Source organism: Anoplolepis gracilipes, chromosome 16, assembly GCF_047496725.1.
Source record: "Anoplolepis gracilipes chromosome 16, ASM4749672v1, whole genome shotgun sequence".
Lineage (NCBI taxonomy): Eukaryota > Metazoa > Arthropoda > Insecta > Hymenoptera > Formicidae > Anoplolepis > Anoplolepis gracilipes.
Window position 1 is genome coordinate 6,589,229 of NC_132985.1, and position 27,396 is coordinate 6,616,624.

At 30.7% G+C, this 27,396-nt stretch overlaps 2 protein-coding genes and 4 non-coding genes across 7 annotated transcripts; all 6 read left to right on the plus strand.

Moving 5' to 3' along the window:
- Positions 1-51: 51 nt before the first annotated feature.
- Positions 52-4,494, plus strand: Cos (kinesin-like protein costa). 2 transcript variants are annotated; one of them, XM_072907970.1, is made up of 2 exons: positions 52-614; positions 820-4,494. In XM_072907970.1, the coding sequence occupies exon 2, from the start codon at positions 860-862 to the stop codon at positions 3,407-3,409; it is 2,550 nt and encodes an 849-aa protein (XP_072764071.1). In that variant the 5' UTR covers positions 52-614; positions 820-859; the 3' UTR covers positions 3,410-4,494. The 2 variants fall into 2 exon arrangements, with proteins under 2 accessions (XP_072764071.1, XP_072764070.1); XM_072907969.1 differs by having other exon boundaries at positions 54-610.
- Positions 4,495-9,115: 4,621 nt separating this feature from the next.
- Trnav-cac (transfer RNA valine (anticodon CAC)) lies at positions 9,116-9,188 on the plus strand. The gene has a single exon. It is a non-coding gene; the product is annotated as a tRNA-Val (tRNA).
- Positions 9,189-9,537: 349 nt separating this feature from the next.
- Positions 9,538-9,658, plus strand: Trnal-caa (transfer RNA leucine (anticodon CAA)). The gene is made up of 2 exons: positions 9,538-9,575; positions 9,614-9,658. It is a non-coding gene; the product is annotated as a tRNA-Leu (tRNA).
- A 276-nt stretch (positions 9,659-9,934) lies between these two features.
- Positions 9,935-10,056, plus strand: Trnal-caa (transfer RNA leucine (anticodon CAA)). The gene is made up of 2 exons: positions 9,935-9,972; positions 10,012-10,056. It is a non-coding gene; the product is annotated as a tRNA-Leu (tRNA).
- A 469-nt stretch (positions 10,057-10,525) lies between these two features.
- Positions 10,526-10,597, plus strand: Trnae-cuc (transfer RNA glutamic acid (anticodon CUC)). The gene has a single exon. It is a non-coding gene; the product is annotated as a tRNA-Glu (tRNA).
- Positions 10,598-11,078: 481 nt separating this feature from the next.
- LOC140674551 (odorant receptor 83a-like) lies at positions 11,079-18,290 on the plus strand. Its single transcript, XM_072908162.1, has 7 exons — positions 11,079-11,397; positions 11,630-11,919; positions 13,148-13,752; positions 13,814-13,927; positions 14,285-14,443; positions 17,814-18,024; positions 18,235-18,290. The coding sequence occupies exons 1-6, from the start codon at positions 11,324-11,326 to the stop codon at positions 17,877-17,879; spliced, it is 1,308 nt and encodes a 435-aa protein (XP_072764263.1). The 5' UTR covers positions 11,079-11,323; the 3' UTR covers positions 17,880-18,024; positions 18,235-18,290.
- Positions 18,291-27,396: the final 9,106 nt, after the last annotated feature.

Below are 27,396 nucleotides of genomic sequence, written 5' to 3' on the forward strand. Positions count from 1 at the left end.
TTGTTTTTTTTTTTTTTAATTATTATAAGTCAAATTGATCGAGATTAAATTGTTGGTTTTAATTTGCTTTCAAAAATAATTGTCAATGGTCTAAGGATAATTCTCAATCGTACTGCGCATGCGCAGCATGCTACTAAAATTATAAAAATAATTAATTTCACATAACGGCTGGTCATCTTCAGTAGCACCTCGTCGGTGCCTAACCTGATCTTGGTTGGTGTGGTGTATCTGATTTAAATACGGAGCCTTTTATCCACAACTGCGCCATCAATTTCGTAATTTATTATGACTCCGATATTTTACAAATAAATATTTAACTGTCATTTTTATGGAAATGACTCATTTTAAGACGTAATATATGCACGATTTCATTCTTGCAATTCCATTCTGGATGGACGTTTGGTCGACGTAGCTGGCATCGACTCTATTGTCACCTGAGAGAAAGCTTGAAAGGTTTTAACGGACAAATTTCATGAACATTAAACTCTCGTGGTTTCTATTTGTGAAATTGTGAAGTAAAGATCATTGCACAATATGCGTTGCACGACCTGCAATGAAAAATTTTGGAACATGATTCTGAGACACGAGAGATAGATTAGAAATTTTATTAGTAGGTACTCTATTAATTTATTATATATTATTAATTTATTAATTATACTTTCTATAAATATTAATTTATTACCTATAAAACAATTTAATTACAATCTTGTTTTTACACAAGATTGTAATCTTACGCATAGATGAGATATTAATTTAAAATACGATAATTTTTATCGTCACAATTATTTTAAGCATAACAGATAAATCAAAATTTTACAGGTTCAAATTGATTTGTTCAAGTAGACAAGCACTTTGTTGGATGAGATTATATGTGGATAAAATGATGCACTACGGGTCATGGAGTCAATATCAAACAGTATTGAATAATCATCAATACACATATGTCGACACAATGCCATTTTATCAACATCGTGATCACGAACGTCATCAATTAAATGAGGAGGAAAACGAGCAGGGTGGTGATGAGACACATGACACAATGACGCCTGCTACTTCTGGAGAACGTAGTTCTAGCGCAGATCTGTTTAGATTAGAATTTGCAGCCGCTCAATGGTCTAAGTTAGTCTCCAATGCGGAAGGCCTATTTACAAAACTCATGACAAATAATATCTTGCCACACACCGAACAAGATCAAATTGAGCAGTGGCTGTGCATGAAACAAGAGTACGAGGAATGTATAGCCAGCGATGAGACTACTAGTTTGCAAGGATATACAGAGAATACAAGGAGATCGTTGGAACGTATTGAGGAAGTAACCGAAACTGATGAGAAAACGGATGAATCTGCGAATCAAGTAAAACTTAAGCTTAATTCCAATTGTACCTCCAGTTCGGAGAGCGAACTATCCGAGGCCGAAGAGGACGAGGACGAAGACGACGAAGAAGATCAAAGTGATGTAAGCTCAGAAAGTCCAGATTTTTTAGAAAAACTGGATGAATTTATGAATAAGTTTAAAATAGAGACAGATATAATTGTCGGCTCTAAAAAGGACGATTTTAGAGAAACAAACATTGGGCTTACATCTCCTCCGGTGACAAGATCCGTGAATAATAATTATGTACCAGTAATTCGTCCTATTCCGTTAAGGAATCCAAATTCTAGGAGAAATTCTATGCTTCCTGGTTCTGACATGTGTAATGAGGTATTAGTCTTCAACGACAGTTTGAAACCTTGTCCGAATCAAATCCTTGAGAACCACACGTCAGAATATACCAAGCCATGTGTGTTAAATAATCGTGAATCGGACATTAACATTAATGATAATGTTATAAACGATAATTTCCTTGCGATACAAAATGACAATTCACCAGATTTGTTACTTGATACTCTGAAAACCTCAGAGATATCTGAACCCATTAAAGAATTGAAAGCCCTAACATTAAATAATGAAGCGAAGCAAACACAAGTGAAGAGGATTCAATCAAATTTGGATGGAGCGCATAAACGTATCGAAGAACTGCAGACGACAATTAAGATTAAGCAACGTTTTATAGCGGATATGATTAAGAATTCTGATACGCGAACTAATGCGAAGCAAAAGTTCCAACGTAAACGTAGTAAACTGGAAGAAGAGTATTATAATACAAGAACGCAATTAGCGCAGGCAGAAAATGCTTCTATGTATAGAGAGCCTGAAGAGAAATCGCACAAGAAAGAAATTGAACTAATGAAAAATATGGCGATAAATTACGAGAAACGACTGATGGATATTGATATGATAAAGCAAATTGCAGGTGATTCGGCGAAAAAAGTTTTGGAGCTTGAAGCTTCACTGAATACTTCCAAGAAGCAGATGGATAAATTGAAACGGCAACTAAAACGGGAAGAGGAGCGTAAAAAGCAATTGGAGGAAGAACTTGCAAAGGATCAACAGAAGATTCGCGAGCTCGAGGAGAAGTACAACTTGACTGCTTCCAAGTTGAAGGAAATGCAATCGGAGAGCGAGGATGAGAAACATAATACAAAGTCGAAGATTGATTGCGTGGATAAGAAGAAGAACTTGTTAGATGTAAATGCCAGGATATCTCATTTGGACCACATTTTGAAAGAAAAATCTATGGATTTGGAAAGAGCCGCCGACACAGACGAGAAGGAGGCGCTACGGCACGAGATTAGAAATTTGAGGCACACCCGGGACTGTTTGGTGGACGAGAAATGCGATTTGGATGAAAAATTTCAAAAGGAAAGGACTCTGACTACGGTCGAGGAACGTAAATTGTTGGAATGCGGTGAAACCATCGAGGCCATCGACGCAATGATTGAGCACAAAAACGAAATGATCTGCGGACGTAAAGACTTCGACGAGGGTCAATCTCAACGCGAGAAGGGCGAGAGGATGCTAATGGAACGCTTGAAGAAACTCTCTCACGGTGAAATAATAACGTTATTTATGAAGTACTTTCGCAAGGTAATTGACTTGAAGGAGAGCTCGAAAAATCTAGAGGTTCAGATAACGGAGCTGGAGGCGCACATCGCGAATCAGGATTGGCGGCTGATGGAGGCCGAAAGGCGAATGGTCCTGATGCAGAGGCAGTACGAGGACAAGTTGCATCATGTGTTCAGGCACTTTGCGGAGGAGACAAGTAGCTCCGGTCACGATAGATTGGACAAGGATTCCACACTCGCGAGGTACAAGAAGGAGAACAGGACTCTGAAGAAGCGATTGGCGGACGTCGAAACTCTCCTCAAAGGTACGACACCACCGCGTACAGCTAGTCCTTGTAGAGCTCTTCAGCAGGGATTAAAACAAATCGCGCCGACCACTACTCGCTCGACAACCAAGGTAACGAGGCAGCGAAACAAGCTGATAATTCAAAAGACGACCGACTGCGACAAAAAGAAGAAGTGAGCTTGTTAAGAAACGTTAGTTTCTTTTTTGTTGCATTTTGATAGTGATTTGTACAAATCTTTTTTATTATACACTTGTTTTATATATCCTATATTTCTACTCAGTATCTTTACATAAGTATTCAAATGCAACAGACTGTATAGAATTAAGTTTCTCCTTTTTAAATTGCAGTGAAAAAAATAATCTTATAATTTATATAAATTATATAATGTGTGACAAGTTTTAGGCGTGAACAGTAATTACTTATTCTGTATTTTTGTAGAATATCAATTGTTATGTCATAAGAACATATTAACTTAACACTTTGCCAGATGTACCAGTACGTCAATATTGGTACATTTGTGTCAAGAAATTAGATAGATGTTAACATTAGATATTTGTTTATAGGCAACTAATTAGTTTGGCGATAATTACACTCGTTAAGAGGTGAAATTCATATTTACAGAGACGGATCTACTATGTACATTTAATTGCATGCAATTTACCCACGTTGTATTTATTACAGGGTATACGTAGCCGTAATTCCAAGCTCATAACTATTAATATTTAAGAAAATAATATCCAGGAATCTCGTTCGCAAGCTGTACTTGCATGCTGCTTGTAATATCGTATTATTATTAGCAACTAAGCATCACGTTCATGACGTAGTGAGATATGGCATGATTGTTTCGTGACAGGAAAGGTTGATGCTTACACGTCTTGCGAATAGCGATGCTCAATTATATACATTAAATAATAGCATTTGAATTAATTTTAGCCAAGTAATTCTTAAATGCGGATGCGACGCAATCAAGAAATTATAATATTATTTTACTTGTGATTAGGCCATCAAAAATCTAGTTATTGACTAGCAGTAAATCTGATTATAATAGAATGGAGTCCTATAATATCGCCGATTCTGCCCATCAATTGCATTTTTTGAACGCGACTATTGATACAACACGCATAATATCTCGTTACACGTCCAATTATGTTAATATTGATTATATATTGGAGAGATACACATTCGAGATGAACATTGATCTCCGTATTATTAGTTCTGTCGAATTATTTGTCAAATTATTATATTTATTTTATATATATCATTTGTGACGAGTCTACTCATGAATTTTCCTTTTCTTTTATGTACTTGAAACTTTAAGTATGTCACTTTTACACAAATTATTCTAGATATATAAAAGAATCTGTTTTAAACATATTTTATTTATATTTTATAAGTGAAGGAGAGAAGGAAAGAGAGAAAGAGAGAGACAGGAAAGATGTATGTATATTATATATATATAAAATATATAATATATAAGAGAGATTATATGTACTTTATGATGTTAGGAACTTGTAAAAGCGAAGTGATTAGAGAATTAATTTTGTCAAATGTATAGAATAGTCTTGATTGTTTGGCATAACATTAGTCACATATGATTCTAAGTTAATTAATTAATTAAGATATCCACTTCCAATATAATTTATTGTAATTTTGTAAATAAATTGATGCTATGTATATATATATATATAAACTCTCGTTTTTTCCTAACTGGTTAATTTCTCGAACACATTAATAATCTATTATAAAACAAATATTTATCACAAATTTGTGTTCTTTTATTAAATATGATATTTATAGATCTGTGTCATCCAGATTAAATATAATATAATTAGTGAAGGTGTAATGGCTTTAGGCTTTCTAAATTAAAATAAATGTATTTTATGGTTTTGATATAAATATATAAGGTGTTTCATATACCTCTTGGAGTGTCTTTTAATTAATAAATTTAAAAAGTCAAAAATTTTGAAATGTTTTAATTTTTCAAAGTTCTTGACTTTTGAAATTTATAAATTAAAGATATAAATATATAAGATGTTTCAAACATCTATCAGAGTGTCTTTTAATTTATAAATTTATAAATTTAATTTATAATTTTTATATATATTTATAAATTTATAAGTTAAAAATATAAATCAATAAGATGTTTCAAACATCTCTATCGGAGTGTATTTTAATTTACAAATTAATTTATAAATTAAAAGACCCTCCGATAGATATTTGAGACATTTTATTAATTTTTATCAATATATTGCTTTATTAAGACAAATAATAATCTCTTATCAAACTTTTGTTAAGGAAAAACTAAAGTCATGAAATGACAGATATATAGGACTGAACAAATACATCCAGATTTCGAAGTGTACACAGAAAAAAAGTAAGTGTCAAATCAAAACTTATATACTCATATAAACGCGTTCATTGTTTCATATATACGCAACAATTTATAATCTTCATAGAAGAATTTAAAAATCTTAAATTTCAACAATATTATAATCTTATTTCAATATTACAATTGTCATTTCAAGAATAAAATAATTATTTTAACTCTAAGAAAATTATAATCTTCGATTTGGACATGTGTTATTTTTCTATCCAACATTTTTTCCTTTCCATTCAAGAAAATTATTTTTAAATAACAAGAATATATTTTTTTTAGTTGAACTACATAAAATATCTTCATCCAAGCAGATTTTTTTTATTTAACGCAATATAATCTCATTTGAAGATTACATTTTGAAATTAAAGATATTGTCAAAGTAAGAATATTCTTTTTTTCTGTGTATTTACCAGTAATATCATATGTTTCACTCTCAAACTGTTATCAAAATTGATGGGATAAAGTCAGGCAAAGGGAAACGTAAATGGACCTCTGCAGCATCGATATCTATACTCAGGATGACGAATCGGGCGATCAACCACGTTTCCGAACGTGCGAATGCGCACACTATATATCAATATGCAAATCGTCGTCCCAAATTTGCGCTTGCTAAGTGGCCGAGAAGTATATTTCACGGTACAATGGCCACGAATTGGTAGCTGCATCCTGAAGACGCGCATAATTTCCTGACGTGTTTGGTACCGATGATCGATCCGAGATCAATTCTTATATAGTGTGTCCAGCACCGTTATCATGCTCGGCACGCGTGAAAACAGGATGATCCAGATTTCGAAAGAATACGAGACACTACATTGTGTGTTGGACCGCATCATCGGACACAATAGCGGAATTGAACTCTATTTTTTTGTATTATTTTTGTATTATTTATAGACGATGATCTTCTCGTCCGTATCGCTTTTATTCGCGCATATAAAGACACAAACAGCCTGAATTCTTTCCGCATTCAATAAATAAAAGTCTTTATGTAATCCCTATGTTATGATAAGACTAAGCCGTTCAACAGCTTTTTACGCTTGTAACTTTTTTCCTTTTACAGGAGCTCCTGCGATCGCGAATTTCCGATCCTCCGATAAATTTCAAATTTAATGTCTACGCGATCAGCTGGTGTGTCAATTAAATTATACCAATGCAGATTCGAAGTGTATTCCTTATTTTGGTTTGCTCTCATGTTTTTTTTTTTTTTACTATGAATCGGTCTCATTATGTGTATGAGTGTGTAATAATACGTGAATCTTAAGAGGAGCGGATATCTTTGAAGCAAAAAATGGGTGTGCTAAATATGTATAAATGAATTAATTATTTAGTATTATACTAGTTTCTGCATGGATTAACAAGATTTTTTTGATTTTATTATGATTCAACTCACATGCGAAATTCAAGATGCTATCAATGGCATTCTTTTTCTTTAATTATTTTTTGTTGATTAAACTTCTGAAAGAAGCCAGAAAAATTTTATTGACAAAGCGACGGTAAAAATATAAATTTTCGGCTCTTTTCAATTTTCATTTACATGACAAGTAGACTTTTTTGGCAAAGTTTATGTTTAGTTGTACAGAAATTAATTACAAATAATTAAAACAATTTTTTTGACATCTATATTTGTTCTTGAAAAAATCGTGGTAAACAAAAAATTTATTGCTGTATATCTTATTGAATAAACTTTCTTGCAATTTCAAATATCTCAATTTTTTGTCTAAATTTATGTGAAAACTAATACTATAATAAATAAATTTTATATTTATATTTGTCGAGCAATTTTTTGCATTTTTTGCGGCTTCAAAATATTCATTCCCTTAAGCTATTAAATCAATTATTTTGCTTATTGAATCAAATAGTATAAATGCCTGTACAATCTATTAAATAATTATCCGACTTTGGCAATATAACGAACACTGCCGTACTGTAATTTCGTATTCTCAACAAAGCTAATTTATATTTTGATTCCTAATCTTGGAGTTATCTTTATTTTGGGATGACTTTCGCTAATTGCTTGTTTTGTTTGCAGGAGTTTATTTATAATTAAATTTATTTATAATTATTTTTACGTTCCATTATAATGCACGTGCACTTAAATCTCTGCGCGTTTCTTTTTGCTCGCGTATATGGCCTCTCTTTCTTTTAATTTTAATTATTTTTAGTGAACTCGTGCCTTTGTCCAATTTAATTCAACACTATTACATTACTCGTTAATATTTCTTACATTGCTTCAGCGACCCTTATAAGTATTACATATACAGTGCCGGCCAAAAATATATCACCTTTTAGTATTTTTGAGTATAATTTTATTCAAAGTGCATGGATATTTATAATATCATAATATATGTTTTGATAGTAAATACAACTTAGCGAATAAAATATTTTTCATAAAATAATATAAAAACTTAATTTTAATAATATAAAAAATTAATTTTATAAGTAAGTAAGTTAAATTAAATTTATGCTCAAAAATCCTAAAGGTGATATATTTTTGGTCGGTACTGTAAGTAACAAGTCTTTTCTCTTTTCTTAAAACAGGCCATTTCCGCGTGGGAAAAAATGTTTCACGGAAGAGCCGCATTAATTGAGTTTCGAGAAAAGTGGACGAGAGCACGGCAGGGTAAACTCGAGATTCGAAATTCGAAATGACAGAGAGAATTAACTTTCGCAATTTTTGTACACGCACGACTCGTCAAGGGACTGTCACGAGATCGTCGGATTTACTTTAATAATTCACGACTTGTCGATGCCATACATTTTCCCTCGAGAAACATGATGTTTATCGTTCATTCAAACATCAGTTATATTGTAATTATCTTTTTACATGTGTTTTCACGGGAGGTGGAATAATATATATGTACGTGCATAAGAAATGCAATCGTCAACGATATGGACTGAGTAAATCGCACGTCCGCGTATACTATAATTTACATCAGGTAATTACAATCGTAACACGATATTATTGTCTGAACCGGAATGTAAAATCTTCGTATCATGACGCATCTCGAGACTCTCGAAATTTCACGGGTCCACCGGAGCAATGATCCAATTTACAATTCAAAGGATACTAAAATACCGACTTTCAGCACACAAAGTATTTCTTTCGTGATGAATAATGCGAATTCCAAGAATTTATTTGCGGCACGGTATTTTCTTAAATTTAAATCGCTATTAATTATACATCATCTCTTCCAATTTATATATTACAGGGATATTACTAGCTTTTGTATAGCTAAATAATAATTATTTATAAATTATAATAAATTTATAAATAATAAATAATTATTATTTATAAATTATATAACTCAACGGAAAAGAAAGATATTTACAATGTGCTTGAATTTCTTTAAATTCTTGCATTTTGTATTAATACAAATTATTTTTTATTATCTTATTTTTTTTATAGATATGACAAACATGTGTTTTTGACAAACTATCTTACGGAATTTTATTATTAAAATTCTTATATACGCTTTATCTATGATGTTGAAAGAAGCATCTTCAACCAGTTTCCGTAGTGTAGTGGTTATCACGTGTGCTTCACACGCACAAGGTCCCCGGTTCGATCCCGGGCGGAAACATTTTTTGTCGTTTCACGCAATTTTTTTTTTTACAACTTACAATTTTATATATTTTTATATACTAGATCTTTAAGAGCGTTTTTTTTATGCTAAAAATAATTTTAAGCGTGCTCATTAATTACAGAGCTTGGCTCTTATTTGCCATTTTCATTATTTTTGTATTTAATCTCTACGAGCCTCTTCTATTCGTTTTATATATTTTTCTTCATCCAATGCCTTGTAAGTTGCGTAATTTACAATAATAATAGAGTGTCCTTATATTTTTCAAATGCATTTTATACATATATATGTTATATATGTTCAAGCACACATACTAATGAGACGATTTTAACGAACGTGAGTTCAAGTTGTCAGGATGGCCGAGCGGTCTAAGGCGCCAGACTCAAGGTTCACACCTTCTCGGTCAAGACCGAGTTTTCCGAGCTTTCTGGTCCTCTCTGAGGGCGTGGGTTCGAATCCCACTTCTGACAAATTCTTTTGCACTTAACAACATTATAAATAAATAAGTGTTAATAATTTTGTTAAAAGAAATTTTTTGTTGCAAAATGTTTTGTATTTTATTTGCATTTTTTTTATTAAGAAAAAAATTTTGTGAGTGATAACTGATTTTTTTGGACATGATGTATCTTATTTGTCGGAAATACGATATTTATTTGGGCAAATTTTTTATATATTGATTAATTTTAATATATATTTTATCGTATGTATGTAAGTTATATGGATCATTGGAACAGTCACAAGCAAGTGTCAGGATGGCCGAGCGGTCTAAGGCGCCAGACTCAAGGTTCGTAACCTTCTCGGTTCAAGACCGAGTAGATGGGCGTTCTGGTCCTCTCTGAGGGCGTGGGTTCGAATCCCACTTCTGACAAAATTTTTGCATATAATATGTTTGCAATTATTATTTTTGCGTCAATAATCGATAAATACGCGATCAAAAGCAATAAATTAATCGCAAAGTATATATTAGTTAATTTTTGTCAGTTCGATTCCCTCTATGAGATCAATATTTTTTGTTCAAAAAAACCTTTTTTTTTGTCTTTTATAATATATATTTATGTATATAATATTTATCGCATATATATTACATTCATAGTTATTATAATTGTTCACATAATAATTATATTGCTACAGATATAAGATAAAATAATTTTATTTATTATTATATTATATTACAGTCTTTTCTAATGGATTTTTGCAAGATTTTTACAATATAGTATTATAGAAAATTAACGACATAATATTTTTAATATATAAAAATATTTATAATATATCAATTTTTATATCTGATGTACAGTTAGTTCAATACTTCTTCAACTTTCAAGAACACGCTTTCATAATCCGGTATGGTCTAGTGGCTAGGATACCTGGCTCTCACCCAGGAGGCTCGGGTTCGATTCCCGGTACCGGAATTTATTTTTTTTTTTCATGTAAAAGAAATTATATTTTACTTTTATTTTTAAATGTGTATAAGTATTATAATTTTACAATTATATATAACAGTGTAAAAGTTATATATTAAAAGTCTTGTAACAATTATTTTCAAGTATTTTCCGCTCTTACCGGCCGTGAATCACAAAAGCATCGTTATATAAATCCAACACGATACTGCTATAAAATATAATGTGTGTAAATCGTCTTACAGTAAAACACACATCATTAAATTTGCAGGTTGCAAGTCGCTTATTTCCTTAAGTGGAAAAAAATGATAGATCATTTTAGACGCTTGTCAATCGCGACTTGGTAAATTATTCCCGTATATTTGCCTCTGTTATCGTAGAGAGCAAAACAATCTGTCAAGCGACTGAAACGAATCGAATCAGGAGATTGCGGGGAAGTCGTATTGCGATGCAATTACCGGTACTTTAGTAAATTATCGACAGGGAGGAATAAGCGAGGGAAACGACGCACGTGTGTCGCGACGTGCGGGAGAGTCTATAATTCGAAGGAACGACAATAAAATCGTGCGTACGGTTTATCATGGGTGATTTTTCGAGGGGAGCGAAAGTATTAATTCAAACAACCCTCGATGCAACGCTTAAATATATACGCCGAGGAGGCTGCCCACGCGACATAGGTGACCTCTTATGCCCTAGCACGTGTCGCTTATCTGTCATACGAAGTAGAGTCGCAGAGAAATGTCACGAAGGAAAGCCGGCAGCCTTTTGAAGCAATTCCGAAAATTAAATTCTTTGCACATCACTTATCTCAGGTGAGAATCTTATTAGATATTTACTTTTTATTCTATTTTTTATATTATATTATTACACATGGATGTGATTCGATTATTTTTATAAAATTTTTAAAAAATATATAATATTTTTTTAAATAATAATAATTGTCTCGCGTTAATCGATTAATATTGCGATTTACAAATTTTATGAATTAATTTCAAAATTCGTTTCGCTTGTTTATATCATCCCTTAACATTTTACGTTCATCAGGTACGTCGGCTTATGGGCTCTTGACTCCGATTCGTCCACATTGTCGAAATGTTTGTACTTCGTGTATAACAAATTTGTTCTGATAATTATGTTCATCTTCATGGCGACTCTGCTGGCTGACATTTGTGCAAACTTCAACGATCTGTCGATCTTTACGAACGATGGATGCATCTTTGCCGGGATCTCTGTCGTGTTCTTTAAAGTAATGATCTTCCAAATTCGTCGTGAGCAGATCGTACAATTGCTCCGTGAGTCTGTCGACGGCTGCGAACAACTCTGCAAGTTTCCCGGTAACTGAAGAATTACTGTTTTCCGTGTAACAAATATTTAAATAAACCAAATTCATGGAATTTTGATAGAAAAATCCAGAAACCTTCACGGAAAATATGTTGTGTGTAAATATTTCGGAATTTTCTATTTTTATGTGTATCATCAAAATTGTGTAATTCTTAAATTGTGTAATTCTTAAATTAATATTAAATTATTATCTATACAAAAGATATGTATAAAATGTTATATAAACTGCTGTAAGGGTCCAGTCTACCCTAATTATATGAAATATTTATTTTTAGAAATTTTTTTCAATTGATCTTTGTGACGTTTTATTTTTTTATCGATGTTTAAGTATTTTATAAATCTTGGATATTTAACTTTTTTTATTCAACGTAAAATTTTATTTTTTTAAAAATATTTTAGAAAAATATTAAATATTAATTTTTTAAAATTCTAATTAGGGATCATTCAGCATTCCAAAAATATCTTACGCAATAAAAGATTGAGTTTTTTTAATTTCAGACAATTACATGAGAAATAATATATTACATCATCATTCTTGAGCATGTTACACACAGAACAAAAAATATCCAGGACTGACAAATATTGATAAAACCATACAAAACGTTAAAAAGATTAATTTTTAAAATTCTTCAAAAAAAAAAAAAAAAACAATTTCTAAAAATCATTTTTCTTCATATTGCTAGACTAAAATTTTAAGTCACATATAAATGTATAATCTCTGTTAAGTAAACATGATGACAGGACAGTGCGTAATTTCTCGGTTTAATGAGATCCGTCTGGCGAAAGGGACAGTGCAAAAGGGCCATCTTTCAGTCTGTCGAGTTCTCCGTTAATTCAGAACCACTTGAATAATTTTTTCCTCTGTCAGTCCTTGTCGCGATTTATCTCCTTGACACGCTATTAAAGCGTTCACTCGCGCAGAATTACTCGACAGTTTGCATAATCACGCTTGATATATACATCTGCGGTGACACGTGACGTTTCTTTGAAACCGTATATCATGTTTCACTAATTCTAATATCGCATCGCAGAAAACCCCACACCAGCAATATTGACCATGACTAAGACTGTACTTTCCCCTTGAATCCTTATCGTCTCGTCCGGTCCGTGAACTCCATCTGAAATGCATTATTTCAATTAATTTTTCTTCCCATATTTATGCTGCTAACTACGCGATTATAATTGACTGATATTTTTCTTTATTTAATTACATTACTCAAGTTGGCCCCGAGGATGAAATTCTGAAGAAGTACCTGCTGTACTCTCGCGTGATCTTTTACGGGTTCAGCACGATAGCCGTTTGTCTCATGATCGGCCTGCTCTTCCTCGTGCCCGTGGAGGACGGCGGACTTCCGGTGAGGGCGCAGTACCCCTTCGACACGACCAAGTATCCGGGGCACGCAGTCGGCTATTTCGTCGAGGCCTGCACGGTCTCCTTTGGATTGACCGCCATCATGGGGATAGACAGTCTGCATGCCTTAAACCTTTGCAATCTGTTTCTCGTGCAGCTGGAAATCTTGAGCGAGCACTTCAAGAGTTGCGGCAGCAACTACGGGATGATCGACCAACGAGAGGCTTTAGACGCTCGTTATAAGATATCATCTACGGTGGAGGAAAGGAATGGCAAAAGAGATAATTACAAGCTGGACGAGATCCGTCGTTGCAGCAGTGACGACTTTGTCAAGCGGTTCAGGAGATCTATCCGCCACCATCAACGTCTGCTCGCTGTAATAGACGACTTCAACAAGGTCTTCAGCTCCAGCATGTTCGTTCAGATGGTCTCGAGCACCTCGATGATTTGCCTAACCGGCTTCCAAGCCGCTTTGGTAAGCCATGATAAGTCAAAGTGCCGTCAGATCGTGATTAGAGGCTCACTTCTTTTTTCAGCCTAACCAGGCTGAGGGTCAGAGCTCCAACACCTACAAGTTTTTGATATACCTGATGGCGGCCTTCTCGCAGCTTTTCTTCATCTGTTGGGTAGGGAATGAAGTGACACACCAGGTGCGATTATAAATATATTGTATTTTTTTCATTAATTATTTATGTCACTTTGAATTATAAGACAGATGACATAAATCATATGATGTATTTTAATGTCATATCAAGTACATGATCGGAATATTTTGTATTTATATTAAAACGATAAAAGTGTAACATTTACTCTCATGCTCACCATCCAGTATTAATATAATGTAATCAAGGAAAAGTTAGAAAGTTAATACGATATAAATTACATTTTAATATACATATATATGCAATCTCTTTGAGAAATTACAACCTATAATTAACACGATTCGTTATTAATTTCGGAATACATGTAATTAACTTTCTCATCGCATTGAATTAATAATCTTGTAGAGCGCTTCGCTGACGCAAAGTCAATGGTTCTCGGGATGGAGTGATGAACTTTCCGCTAAAACCGGACGTCTGATAAATGTATCCATGATATTAGCAAAAAAAACGATAAATCTAAAAGCGGGTGTCTTCTACGTCTTATCTATGGAAACATTCATCGCGGTGAGTTCATATTGAAAAGATGCAACTATGACCTTTTGTACGCTTAGACCGGTATATCGCGTGATACGACGAAAAAGTTTAATATCGCGATAATTAAACGCAATTAAAATCATCCGATCATAGATGCTCAGCGAGCACACACAAAATTTAATTTATAGAGATTGAAACGGATTTTTCTCTCACGCGATCACACGGACTTTCCATCTGCGAAATTTAGCTTTGATTTAGCGAGATATTAGTAAAAAAAAGTATGATTTAAAGATTCGAGATAACTTACACTGTAAAAAATTGCCTGAGAGTTTAATGACACTGTAAAAAATAATTGGAGACAAAAAGTTTTTATATAAACATACCTACACAGAAAAAAGAATATTCTTATTTTGACAATATCTTTAGTTTCAAAATGTAAATCTTGAAATGAGATTATATTGCGTTAAATAAAGAAAATTTGTTTGGATGAAGATATTTTATGTAGTTCAACTAAAAAAAAATATATTCTTGTTATTTAAAAATAATTTTCTTGAATGGAAAGGAAAAAATGTTGGATAGAAAAATAACACATGTCCAAATCGAAGATTATAATTTTCTTAGAGTTAAAATAATTATTTTATTCTTGAAATGACAATTGTAATATTGAAATAAGATATAATATTGTTGAAATTTAAGATTTTAAAATTCTTCTAAGAAGATTATAAATTGCTGCGTATATATGAAACAATAAACGCGTTCATATATGAGTATATAAGTTTTGATTTGACACTTACTTTTTTTCTGTGTACACTTCGAAATCTGGATGTATTTGTTCCGTCCTATATATTTGTCATTTCACGACTTTAGTTTTTCCTTAACAAAAAGTTTGATAAGAGATTATTATTTGTCTTAATAAAGCAATATATTGATAAAAATTAATAAAATGTCTCAAAAATCTATCGGAAGGTCTTTTAATTTATAAATTTATAAATTAAAATACACTCCGACAGAGATGTTTGAAACATCTTATATATTCATATCTTTAACTTATAAATTTATAAATATATATGAAAATTATAAATAAAATTTATAAATTCATAAATTAAAAGATACTCTGATAGATGTTTGAAACATCTTATATATTTATATCTTTAATTTGTAAATTTCAAAAGAACTTTGAAAAATTAAAACATTTCAAAATTTTTGACTTTTTAAATTTATAAATTAAAAGATACTCCGAGAGATGTATAAAACACCTTATACATTTATATCAAAACCATAAAATACATTTATTTTAATTTAGAAAGCCTAAAGCCATTACACCTTCACTAATTATATTATATTTAATCTGAATGACACAGATCTATAAATATCATATTTAATAAAAGAACACAAATTTGTGATAAATATTTGTTTTATAATAGATTATTAATACGTTTGAGAAATTAACCAGTTAGAAAAAACAAAAATTTATATATATATATACATAGCATCAATTTATTTACAAAATTACAATAAATTATATTGAAAGTGGATATCTTAATTAATTAATTAACTTAGAATCATATGTGAGTAACGTTATGCCAAACAATTAAAACTATTCTATACATTTGACAAAATTAATTCTCTAATCACTTCGCTTTTACAATTTTCTAACATCATAAAGTACATATAATCTCTCTTATATATTATATATTTTATATAATATACATACATACATCTTTTTTCTATGTACCGTTCAAATTTTTTGATAGAATTTTCAAGAAGAATGTCTGAATTTTCAGACGTTCTCTTGTATTTTTAGTAAAATAACTTTGATGATTAAAACAGATTGTCTGAAATTACTTTCAGACATTCAAATATGAAAGGAGGGTGGGCAAAATGTGCTGATTTTTGCTCAGAAAGTGTAATTATTTATATCATAGTTTAGTTTTATAATTTGTTTTACTAAAAACTAAAGAAACATTTTAGAAATGCTAAATTTAACATAGTAAAATCAATATAATATAAAAATTAGAAAATAAATAATCAATTTTATAATTTTATGAATAATTATTCAAGAATCTTAAGTCTTATCAGATATGCAGCTTATAAAAATAATTAAATCTTGAGGCAAGAACTTTGAAAACACAAAAAGAGATATTTCGACTTTATAAAACATTAGCGAACCCGATCAACCAAGAAACTGACAAGATTAAAATTCTGATGACGAATAAAACGAGACGCTATACAGTATAATGCGAAAAGTAATATAATAAAATAAGGCTCCAGGCAAAGGTCTACTATAAAAAACTTAACTGTAGGCCCTTAGGTGGAACCTCTATGGTAGTAAAGTAAAAGTCCATTTTAAGATATTTAAAACTGTACAATGTATATATAGTTGCATCTGATGAAGCTTAAGATTCTTTGAATAAATAAATTGACTATTTATTTTTTAATTTTTATATTATATTGATTTTGCTATGTTAGATTTAGCATTTCTAAAATGTTTTATTTTAAAGTGTTTCTTCAGTTTTCAGTAAAAAGAAATTATAAAACTAAACTATAATATAAACAATTAAATAATTGCAACAAAATCGAAACTAATGGAATTAATATTAAAAATGACTTATTTCGACCATTTAAGGCGAATTTTGACCACTTTCCCACGGACTTGGACCAATAAAACGGATATTTTCGTATTCAGCAGTTCAAAAACTATAAGAAAATATATCTAATTTACCTTACACTTTCTCCTTCTTTCAGACAAAAATGTGTCTAAATTCTTCAATTCTTTATATCATTTATATTATATTTTTTACTTTAATTTTTGATATTATATTTTTTACATTATCAAGTCATTAATAAATTATTATATTGATGTGTTATATGTTCGTATCGATGCTGTGCATGTGTGACTTTTTTTTTTGAAAGACGATTCTGCTTTTCCTTACTTGCGGCAGTGCCAATATTTGTAAGAATATCGGAACAAGAAATGAACGTCTCACAAGTGATCGTTATGAATAATATAATATTCCGTAACAATCTGAGAAGAATAAAGAGAACAAAATCTCTCGCAAAGAGAGGCGATACGCGTCTCCGCCCATCCGTTGTGAACAACCATATATTAAATCGATGGCCGTGCGATTGTCCGATAGTAAAATGCCTAGAGACAAAACGTCAAAGTATAAACTTTTAATGGTCGAGCACTCGTCCGTATTCTCTAGTATTCACCTATGTATTCGAAATAATTTATAATCGATCAACTTTGAAAGTGTGATGTAATCGCTACATAATTGCTCCATTAGATTTTTTATAATTTCGTATAATTTCTTACAATTAATTTTTTTTATCGTGCATTTGTCAGTCGCAATTTTCCCGCTATTTAAAATCGACAATTCATCTCGAACATCTTTTGTAGATCCTGAAAGGCTCGTATTCCTTCTTCGCTCTGCTGAGCACCATGCAGTCAGATGGCAATCAGTGAATCCCTCGACTCTAGTTATCGCGTAGCAACTTCTGAAGTCGAGCACTAGTGAAGTGTATATTGGAGTAACACCGAGTAAAAACCGGCTGCAACACGTGCATCGCTGATTCAGAACACTGAATTTATGTACCATTATCATTACGAGGTTTGTACAAAGTATATCGAATATCTTGTTTAAATTTCGTCAAATGAAGTTGTTGGAATATAAGAGAAAATTGATATCAATGAAGACTTGAATATTTAAAATTACAATTTTTAGAGAAACAATTATAGAAACTATTATAATAATTAACATATGTAGCCTTACGATTAATAGTAGGGAAATATTTTAATTGATATATCTTTTTAATTTTAGATATTTCCTCGGCTTATTAAAATAATAATATCGGACACTCTGATAGAATAATGTCCCTCCAATTTGTGTAATAAAAGTATATAAAAAATATATAGTATTGTATATATTATACAAGAGGAAACGTGATTGAATTTTTCACAACTTATCGTTATTCATAATTTATAGTTGAGCTATTTATTAGCGATGAATGTAAGTCGCACAGATTTTGCGAAACACGTCTTGACTTCGCTGACTGTTCAGTGTTAGAATCACCGGAAGACCGTGGAACAGGTTGGCGACAGTTTTTACGATTATGGATCCGCCGAAAACAGGATCCTATTCTCGAGTCGTCAGGCTTCAACGGCGACAACTTGACCAACCAATTACAATTGTAGTTGTCGGATCTGACCGCTGGCTGCTACTCTCGCCGTGAATTATCAGATAGTGATCAAGATTGATAGCGATCAAAATCCGTATAGCTTGGTCGATCCAGTCGAGTCTGATTGTCAAGCATATCTTGTGCACGTGCATAGGTGAATGCACAGGAAGTGATCGCTCTAATTTTTTTTTTTTTTTTTTATAATTATCTTCTAAGTATAAGATTGAAATTTTCAAACAATTCGAAACACTTGTCTATATTATTCTTGATAAAACTTACTTTAGACAATCTATAATTTGCGATCAAATCTAAAAATAAAATCCTATTTATAATTTTATATGTCACAAGTGTCACATTAATTGTATCCTGATATATATTTTATACATATATTGCAATTTAATTTACATGTGTGATTAATATTTCTACATTAATATATTAATATATCTATAAAATTAATATTTTATTTTAGATTTTGCAAATTATAGTTTAAGATAAGTAGGCTTAAGAAAAAAGGATTTGAATCAACTGGCCTTTTTTTTACAATAAAATTTCATAAAATAAGTCACATGTGGAGATAATAATATATTTTGTATTAATTACGTTAATAATTGTTTAATAAAAAGTAGTTTGTATAATTTTAATTAATATTGTTTGAGTAAAGCCAGTTCATTTAAATTCTTTTCTTTTACCAAGCACTTTGTGTAATCACTGATTGCGACAAAGTTGGAATTTCAAACCATTTCCCATAAAATCTGAGGCCGTATAATTTACGCCATAGCACATGATCGCGAGGACAAAAATCGAAAATGAAATTAGCTTTCCTATCGCGATTCTTAATGAACTTAATTAAACCCACTTTGCACGCGCGCGATTAATCGTCGCTTTTGACACGCTTAATTAAGTATTCGTGGTCGGTGTTCGTCGCGATTCATCGATAAACACCGGCGCTTGATAACTCATGGAAATCGTGCAGATCCCCGTGGGTAGGACCGCCTTATTCTCGACTTGCAAATAAAATACACGTGGACACTATCGCAGGGAGAGATCGACACGACGGCTGGTTAAATCCCGAAAATCCAGTTGCGATCTCTACGACCTCAACTTGCGATATACAAGGTCATAATTTAATCTCTCCAGTATTAAATATTTATACTGAAGAAGTCTACTTTATTTATGCACACACGCATAGGTACAAACGCACGCAGATCTCTCTTATTTTTCTAATTTTTTTCTCTATTTATTATATAAATTATATTTAAAATTATTTTTTTTAATTATTTCATTTTTTATTGTATATGTAATTTTATATACGAATATTTTTTTCAATTTTATCAATTCTATTTTAATGTACAGTATATATAAAAGTGTATAAAAATAACTTATCATTTTATATTATAAAAAAATAAAAAAAGAATTCTATATATATTATAGAACAATAAGAAAAATATTATATACATATATTTGTATAATTATATATATAAAATAAAAAAAATAATTAAAGTAAAATAATTTTAAAGATATAATGTTTTTTCTTTCTTTAACAAGTTCAAGAAATTAAGCCTATATAAAAAGCACGTGCTGTTTGCTAGTTTTTTCAAGAAATTATTTTCTTCTTTAAAAAATTCTGAGCAATATTGTGTTTAATCATTGTGTTGAATTATGATTACACAAAAAAAAAAAAAAAAAAAAACAAAAAATAAAATAAACGCGATAATTTTTTCAAACAAATTCAGTTTTCGTGCCTCGAGATACATAAAATATAACTTTTATATATATTTTTTAACATTATTATTAATTAATGATATTTTTTAATTTGTCAAAATATATAAATTTAAAGAAATCCGTAAAGTGATTCGAATACTTATTAACGAAAAATTGAGATTTAAAGAAACTTTATTCGTAAATACCTAAGTAACTAAATAATCTCTTGATGAATGCAAAATAAAACTCTGTGCAACAAATGAATTTCCATAAAGAGCATAAAAAGAACGATGATGAACTTTTAATAAACATTTTTAATAATAATGGAAGTTTACGATAAAAGGAAATATCCAATACAAAGAGAATATCAAACGCAAGCAATTTGACATTGCACTTTAATAATATATCTCTTAATATTTCAACAATATTTATTCTTTCGTTAACATTTTAATAAGTTCCCGCGTGGATAAGAAATTTTTCTGCTTAATTTTCCTGCACGAAATAAAACATTTTTCATATGTATTACGTCACGTGTCGCGAGACGCGACCGCGTGTTGCTGACGTCAGTGTCTGACGTCTGACAGTGCGTGCATCGTGCATAAGAGAAGCTCTCCTTTAAGTAGGTCATCATTGAAGCTATCTCCTTTATTTCCGCGCGTTACCGAGGTTAGTGTCTGATAGTTTACGGTGCACAGTATTTGTGATCACTGCAAAGTCTTCGAATTGTGCGTAGAAACGAGTATCGAAAGGACTGAATATTAAACGGACAATCGTTGTGCTAGTTAAGTGATTCGCGCCGCCATAAGCGAATCTGGTATCAGCTGATATCTATCAACTAAACGTAAGTAATTCCTAATGCTTTTAACAGTGCGTTTTGCATGTAATTTGTAGGCGAGAGAAATCTCCACTTGCTTATTTGCTTGTGGAAGAAAATCCAATTAATCTCCGATTAATATTAAATTTAGATTCATTTGAGATAAAATTCATCTCTATCTAAAATTAAGATTCTAGTAATTCTTTTTATTGATTTTCTTTTCTTTCTGCGGCCAATATTTTGCTTATTTAAAGCAAGCATATCGTTAAAAAAATTGAGACACGGGGGATCGGTTATCATACACTCATCTGTATCGCAGTAAACAGGGGATTAAGCGGTAGCCAACGGCAATTAACGAAAGACCGGGTCTTGATTATCACCTGTTTCTGGTCGAACGGAACTTCACCTTCGTAGATGCAGACTTCCAGAGGAGGAGAGGAGGCTGGCGATAATACGTACCTTGGGATGTGTGCATGATTATTATGAGCGAAAAGGGAGAGAGAGTGCCCTGGAGCACTTTGCGAGTGCACCACGAGTGCGTTTTTCTCGACGTGAACTAAAAATTCTCGACGGCTCTCTCGGAGGGGAGGTTCAGAAGTCAATCAGCGTGTCCGCTAATATCTTCCGTTTCACGGGCATTTGTTACGACATCTTTTTCAAATGGTGCATCGCGTGATTATAGCCCTCGTGCAAGTGGAATTTATCGGCCGACGCGACCATCCGCTTATATCGCATGATGTGTAATTGAATTTTTTTAAATCTTGCTTATACGCACGCTTGGACCGGCCTACGCAATATATCGCGTTGCTAGTTTCATGAATGATTAAATTGATGTTTATATATAATTTAGATTTAATTAAATTTTATATGTTTCTCACACAATTGATTTTATAAATTATATTTAATTAAAAAACACTCATTTCATTAAATCATTAGATTTAATTTATGTTTAAATTATATTTAATTGAAAACATTTTTCTTGCGTAACTGATTTATATAATTTTTGAATTATATAAATTATATAAATATAATTTATATAATTTATATAATTTTAACTGACATATATAATTTTTTTTTATATATAGAATATATCTTTTTTTTGTATTTTATACAAACAAATTTTTGTACATACACATTTGTTATGCGATGGCATTTATATATAATACAAGAAAATATGTTATTTATATATTTTCAACTTCTGCTTCATTTTTGTGGATACGACCTTTCTTACAGATTTTAATCATGATAAATTAATCGCGTGAAAATGATTCTTGGACGATCGACATTTCAATTTATCAGCACGAATTGATAAGGAAATTATTGTACATTGTCCTCGATTTCTTACGCAAAGCGGTTCTCATGCACTGCGATAATACTTATCTAGTTTTACTTGTATCCCCGGAATTACATTTCACCGATATTTTTAATCTTTAAACCGATTTATATTATTTTACAAATAATTTTTATAACTTACATGATTTCTTGTGGAACCCGTGATTATCGTTATTTTGGAAAAATTATAGATGACACAGACATTAATTATAAATACACATATAAGTTATATTTGTTTCTATATTTAAATAATTTTATTTTTATTGGTAAATATATTTTATATTTTTGCAATATATTCCATAATATCGTACGTTTTTTGGAATTCACATAAATGCAGAAAGAATGTAGGATTTTAAGAACTCATTTATATATAAAATTAATATCTAATACAAGAAAAGGTTCATGAATTTAACATTGCGCAAAACACTTTTAATCTTTTTTTTTTAAATATAAAATTAATAATTAATCTGTAAGTTTTAAAATAAAGATTTGCCCTGTAGAACAAGCTTAATCTCAAAACCGTAATTGTTATCTTATTTCAAAACTAACTCTTTATATTAATCGTATTTTTACAGTAACCGATAATTTTATAAAACTGTACAAAAAGATTCATGAAAATGAAAATTTTAATTCTACAGAGCAAATATTTACTTTAACTTACAAACTAATTATTAATTTTATATTTTAAAATACAAATTCATAATTCTCGAAAAGTATTAACTTTTGATAGATGATCCTAGAGCTCTGTTTTAACTCCAAGCCGAAGTTTATTCCGCGATAACGTGAGAGGTGCAAATTGTACGTATATAGTATACAACGATCGGCCAATTAACTCGTGTACAATGACGTTGATATATTGGCGCGAACATCAGCAAAGTCGTTTGACACATTACTCCATTCAGTACGTTCAATATAAATATTCTGGTTAATATTTTCGTGTCACCAAGTATAATTTATAATTAAAATGTAAATCGAGGCGGCGCGAAAATGCAACTCATTCCCTTCATTACTTATTCGCGAGTCAATATTATAATGTTACAAAATGTACAGCATACATACCAATTAAGTAATTAGTTAACATCGATAAATGATGTCAGGAAGAATTCAAATTGGAAAGCTACTTTTACATCTGCAAAATGTGTCAAACAATGACACACATTGCACGGGGCTTTCAATTAATTGTTAGATTAATGTTACAAATTGAAAAATATTGTTTCTAATAAATATTATAATAATTTCTGTTGCTCTACGTTATTAATTATTAATTCAAAAGCGGGCTAATTTAATTAGGTTTACAATTAAAAACGAGATTATAAAATGTATGTAATATACCCGTCATATATATTTATTATATTTATATATAAAATATATATATATATATTTATTTTATATTTAAATTTTTAATATACATATTATATTATTTTATATATGTAAATATATATATAATGTTTTGACAAATTTAAAGTTACTTCTTTCTCAACTAATCTAAAATTTTATTAGATAAGATCGTTTTTTTCACATTCTTTTTTTACATTTTCTCTTTTAAATTAAATATTTTATATTTCTTTCTTAAATTCAAATTTCCTGAAGTTCTAGCTACGTATGGCTAAACTATGTGCTTTCGTACGTATGGTACTTGTCAGTTGAAAATCTAATCCTTCTCTAGGCAATGAATCGCTCACTTAAGCATTAAGTCTGACATTCGTCTCTTCGTGCAGTCCAATGAACTTCAACTACATTTCAGGTTTCGTGTAAAGTGGTAAACGTAACACCGGTGGTTCTGTCAATCACCGCGAGATACTTGGCATTATGCGCGAGACAGCAAAGTGGGCATACGCCTTCAAAGTCGAGCCAGTCACGCATAATGGACTCTATCTCGTTTTCTCGCGCGATGCGAGAGAGACGAGACGTCTGTGTTCCACCTCGCATTTCTCTGGCTCTCGCAAATCCCGCCGGCGTTCGCTTCCTAGACAGATGGTCGCTTTGCCACATGTTGCCTAACTGTAGACTGCCTTTAAGTACCATTCCTGCCGGTGGTATCGAATACTTCTTGCCGGTGATCATTGTGTAGCATCTTACGGCTAACGTTGCATGAGTTTCACGTTTGCGTCAAGTTCTACCGTGGAAAATGCGACCGTTCAAGATCGTTTCCGGTATATCTTCTTATATATGTAAAGAGATTAAGAAAATATTTATGTATATATTTTTGATATAATTTTATCAGATTTTTATCATAAACGTGATAGTCTCTTCTTTTTCAAATATCGATATTTTGCGAATCTAGATATATTTATTTTATAATTTGTCAAGGTGTATATATCAGCTGATTTGTTGTTCATCCTAAAACATTGCTTTATAAAGTACTTAAGAATGTTTAGTACCTATTTTTAAAAATATAGGAATTTAATAATTTAAAATTTGCACAGACTGTTCTGATACATGTTCAGAGACTTATAAAAAAACCTGGAGTTGATTCACTGAAGCAATCAAAAGTTATAAGGATTTTAATTTCCAATGAATTTACCCGTCGATATTATTATAAATATAATTATTTTGTCGAGCTAATTATAAGTAAAAGTATTAATATAATTATAAATATAATTATTTATATAAATAAGTATAAAAATAATTATTTCTGTCCTTTTTAGCCCTTAAATTGATACGATTACAGATTTTCTATCTTATAAAAAACCTGTGATCGTGTTGCTTTAAGAGCTAAAATAGATAGAAATAATAATAGGAATTTATTCAAAATTTGCAAAAGTATAGTTTAAATATAGAGGAAATATTTGATCACATAATTTTGGTCAAGTACTGACTAGTTCAAAAGATATTGAATATAATTTTCTCAATTTCGTCCTATTATCCGAGATGACATATTATTTATTGTGAAAACGTGGCAACATAACATTCAGCTGAGCCTTCTTTTGACATTTTAAATAATATATTTTTTCATCTGAAGAAGCCTCTATATACAAACGTGTAAGCGAGAAGCGACTAGGCCTCATATGTCAATTTGCAATTTAACCAACTTATAAAAAATTACTATATTGCCACATTTCATTCTTCTCGGGGAAATGACAAATTATTAAAATTATCAAAGAAATAGTTAAAAATCTTCTATATTTTGTCATTATTCGCTATTATAATTTTTATTCTGACATTTTAAATTACTCTGTACGAGTAAATTCTTTTATTTTTATAATTCAAATTTTGTGCTGTAATGTTGAAATCGAGATACCGTCAATGATAAAAGTTTCTCACTATAATTTAAGAAACACAAAAATTCTCCGAAAAAAAAGCAACAGAAGTTAGAAAATACATTTCTACACTCTAGCTATGAATAAATAATAAGATTTTATGCAATCTTTATAATAATCATATACTAAGATATATGAGAAAAGTATATATTCGTCAATTTCGATTACTTTTGCTCCGATTGTAGGTGCTAAACATCCTTAACGCTTTATGAAATAATTTTATCAATGCCAAATATTCTATTTAAAAATTTTTTAATTTTAATTTATTATTAAATAATTTATTATTATTATTGATTATTAAATATGGGTACATCGTGGGTTTTCACTCTAAATTATTCGAATCATACATCTATTGCACCTTTTATACATGCCATTTGTTTTTTAATATTTAAATTATTTGATCCGTCAATTTGTACATTACTTAATCAATTATTCAATACAATAAATCAAAATTTTCAGATTTTATTCTTTCTTAAATGACAGTCATGCGGTGCGGTTATTTATACGCGGTCGTTCCCTTGTCATTCCTGCGGCGAAGCTCGAACAGGTAGCGAGTAGCGAGACACATTCCATGTGTCATCCCATTACTCTTCGGGAAGAACGCGAGAAGAACCGAGAAACACCAGATGATCGTTCTTTACGACTGTTACAATTACCGATCATTAGTTTGTACGATTAATTAACTCTCACGATTAACGACTTAAGAGAGATAACAGGTTTTTTTATCCAAATACATGTGTATTTCGTGCGATATAATTATTAAAGTAAGAATCAAAGTAATATAGAGAGGGATTATTATAGGATCGTTATTTTATTACAACGTTTATTGATAATAATTATTTTCAGTGAATGTTTACGTTAGTATATTTTTCTCAATAATTTTAATTTTGACATATATATGTTATCAATTATGACGTTAACAATAAGTAAAAGATTTAGCAGTCGCTCATTGTTTATTAAAAAATTATCATAGTAATTCAGGTTCAGGTAAATCAACATTTAAATCTAGAATAATTAATAATAAAAATTCCATACTGAACAAAATTTATATGGTTATTATTATTCATATTATATATATATATATATATATATATATATATATATATATATATATATATGCACATTTATTGTTAAACAAATATCAAATTTTATTATTACAAAAAATGTACATAAATATATTGTAACTCGAGAAGCTACTACTAAAGTATTCACACTCTATTGCATTGGCACGTATCATTTAATATTAGTAATGATATTAAATGACTCATATATAATGAGCTCATTTGATGTGTTGAATAGTGTGTTTGCCTGTTTTTGCAATATTTCATATTTTATTTAAAGTTAAATTAGATTAAAATTTAATTAAATTTCGAGAGAACCGTGCAAAATATCGCGTAAACGTTGCTCAACGCATTCAATGCATTTAATCGGTATTTAAGACTTATAAAGCTTGTTTAATTGGTACCGCGTTGATGAGCTGACTAAGATAACTTAGCTCGATTTTCGTGTGATAAAAGAGGTCGGTCCCTCCATTTTTATCCATCAGAAATGGGTTTCCTTTCTCTCTTCTCACGTCTACCGTCTACCTGTCATTATGATATCTTATAACACTCTAGGTGTCTTGTAACGAATCGTGCCTAAGTAAAGAATTCGTTCTGAGATGAGAGTCGAGGTGAATGGTGAATCCTATTCAATCT

Excerpts from the sequence above, each read along its gene's own strand:
- LOC140674551 (XM_072908162.1), top strand. The coding sequence starts at position 11,324 with ATGTCACGAAGGAAAGCCGGCAGCCTTTTGAAGCAATTCCGAAAATTA. Across the intron at positions 13,753-13,813 it reads CCGGCTTCCAAGCCGCTTTG|CCTAACCAGGCTGAGGGTCA; the intron begins GTAAGCCATGAT and ends TTCTTTTTTCAG. Across the intron at positions 14,444-17,813 it reads CTATGGAAACATTCATCGCG|ATCCTGAAAGGCTCGTATTC; the intron begins GTGAGTTCATAT and ends CATCTTTTGTAG.
- Cos (XM_072907970.1), top strand. The coding sequence starts at position 860 with ATGAGATTATATGTGGATAAAATGATGCACTACGGGTCATGGAGTCAA.